This window comes from Pseudorca crassidens, chromosome 6, assembly GCF_039906515.1.
Source record: "Pseudorca crassidens isolate mPseCra1 chromosome 6, mPseCra1.hap1, whole genome shotgun sequence".
NCBI classification, from domain to species: domain Eukaryota; kingdom Metazoa; phylum Chordata; class Mammalia; order Artiodactyla; family Delphinidae; genus Pseudorca; species Pseudorca crassidens.
This window is the reverse complement of record NC_090301.1, coordinates 31,449,749-31,452,414: the sequence shown is the minus strand read 5'-3', so window position 1 is coordinate 31,452,414 and position 2,666 is coordinate 31,449,749. Positions and strand designations below refer to the sequence as shown.

Below are 2,666 nucleotides of genomic sequence, written 5' to 3'. Positions count from 1 at the left end.
CTGTAGGATCTGGGGTCTTTGTGGAGATGGACCCAAAGCTGGAGGCCCCAGAGACAGAGGAAAAATACCCATGTCCCCTCCTACCACCACTGTCTCGTCAGTAAATGGAGAAGGAAAGAGGACGTGGTCCCTGGGAGCCTGACCCACTCCTCTGGTGTGCTCGGTGCGTCACTTCCACTAACACATGGAGGTCCTTCGAGATGATCCACTTCCCTTCGTGCTAATTCACTACGCACCAGGTAGCCCTCAAACCTGAAGCCTAATTCTATTTGCCATGTTGTTATTTCAACCAAAGTGTGAAAAACTTTTAAAAAAAAAAATAACTGGTCAACTGATCCACAAGTAGAGGGGGGAAAAATCAGTGAAAACAACTAAAATGTGTTAGTTCAGGGGTTTCTCTTGCTTTTTTTGTAAATTATGAATGAAGGGCCTAGAAGATATGCAGATGGCCAACAAACATATGAAAGGATGCTCAACATCACTAATCATTAGAGAAACGCAAATCAAAACTACGGTGAGGGGCGGGTCCCAGGGGCTCGGGCAGCCGGAGGAGCGGCAGCGGCCAGGCAGCCCAGCTTTGCGAAGGCTCTCGGCGCGCCGCGGCCCGCAGGCACCGGACACGCGCCTGCCCCGCCGTCCCGATGCCCAAGAGGAAGGTCAGCTCCGCCGAGGGGGCTGCGAAGGAGGAGCGCAAGAGGAGATCGGCGAGGGTGTCAGCTACACCGGCTCCCGCAAAAGTGGAAACGAAGCCAAAAAAGGCGGCAGGAAAGGATAAATCTTCAGACAAAAAAGTGCAAACAGGGCTTCCCTGGTGGCGCAGTGGTTGAGTCCGCCTGCCGATGCAGGGGACACGGGTTCGTGCCCCAGTCCGGGAAGATCCCACATGCCGCGGAGCGGCTGGGCCCGTGAGCCATGGCTGCTGAGCCTGCGCGTCCAGAGCCTGTGCTCCGCAACGGGAGAGGCCACAATAAGGGAAAAGGCGAGCAAAGGGAAAACAAGCTGAAGTGGCTAACCAAGAGAATGGAGAAACTAAAAACAAGGAGAGCCCAGCTTCTGATGAAGCAGGAGAAAAAGAAGCCAAGTCTGATTAATATCACACACCTGGTCCTATCAGTGGCCCCAATCTCCCTTCTTGTACAATCCAGAGGAATATTTTTATCAACTCTTTTGTAAATGCAAGTTTTTTAGTAGCTCTAGAAATATTTTTTCAAAGGAGGGAATCCCAACTCATCCCATTTTTTAAGTATAAATGCTTTTTTTTAAGAGATGAAATCATTTGCTGGTTGTTTATTTTTTTGGTAAAACCAGAAAATAGTGGGATATTGAATATGGGAGGTTTTGATTGTCTTGGGTGTCAGCTTAACATTCCACAGATGGAGGGTAGCTTTTATATCTTATAATACAAAGCATACTAAGTGGCAGTTTGGAGTCAGTTGTGCATTTAATGTTTTAAACACTTTAAATTACTTCTCTTCCCATGTTGCTTTTGGTAGAATTGTTTCCTAAAGCAACCAACTCACCCCTTGATCTTGGCTCTCCCGGGCAGAATTTTGTGCACTCTGTAACATATTTGGTCGTGGTTGTCCAGTTCTTCTAGAAACTGTCAGTGTGCTATGAACGATTGACAATTTGAGTATGTAGTGTATATGATGTTAAATTGTGAATTAGTGGGACTTAACGATGTAACAGCATATCAATATTTGAAGATATTGGTACTTGATATCCTGTGAAGAAAAATTTGCCTCCAAATTTTAAGCTGGAAAGTCACTGGAATAACTGTTCAGAAAAGAATCACAACTACATAATTTTTTAAATTTTTGGTACGTATGTTGAGAACTGTGTACAAATTGAAATGTCTGTGTACTGATCCTCAAAACAACCAATAAAATCTCAACTATGAAAGAAAACAAAAAAAACTACAATGAAGTATCACCTCACGCCGGTTAGAATGGCCATCATCAAAAATCTACAGCCAGGGCTTCCCTGGTGGCGCAGTGGTTGAGAATCTGCTGCCAATGCAGGGGACACGGGTTCGAGCCCTGGTCTGGGAGGATCCCACATGCCGCGGAGCAACTAGGCCCGTGAGCCACAACTACTGAGCCTGCGCGTCTGGAGCCTGTGCTCCGCAACAAGAGAGGCCGCGATAGTGAGAGGCCCACGCACCGCCAGGAAGAGTGGCCCCCGCTTGCCACAACTAGAGAAAGCCCTCGCGCCGAAACGAAGACCCAACACAGAAAAAATTAATTAATTAATTAATAAACTCCTACCCCCAACATCTTCTTAAAAAAAGAAAAAAATCTACAGACAATAAATGCTGGAGAGGGTGTGGAGAAAAGGGAAACCCTCTTGCACTGTTGGTGGGAATGTAAATTGATACAGCCACTATGGAGAACAGTATGGAAGTTCCTTAAAAAACTAAAAATAGAACTACCATAGGACCCAGCAATCCCACTACTGGGCGTATACCCAGAGAAAACCATAATTCAAAAAGAGTCATGTACCACAATGTTCATTGCAACTCTATTTACAATACCCAGGACATGGAAGCAACCTAACTGTCCATCAACAGATGAATGGATAAAGAAAATGTGGCACATATATACAATGGAATATTACTCAGCCATAAAAAGAAACGAAATTGAGTTATTTGTAGTGAGGTGGATGGA

The 2,666-nt window shown here is 45.6% G+C and overlaps 1 protein-coding gene across 1 annotated transcript; it reads left to right on the top strand.

Annotated features, from left to right (window-relative positions):
- The first annotated feature begins 534 nt into the window (after positions 1 to 534).
- LOC137225796 (non-histone chromosomal protein HMG-14-like) lies at positions 535 to 1,091 on the top strand. Its single transcript, XM_067739859.1, has 2 exons — positions 535 to 822; positions 973 to 1,091. Exons 1-2 carry the CDS (start codon positions 642 to 644, stop codon positions 1,089 to 1,091), a joined length of 300 nt encoding a protein of 99 aa, XP_067595960.1. The 5' UTR covers positions 535 to 641.
- Positions 1,092 to 2,666: the final 1,575 nt, after the last annotated feature.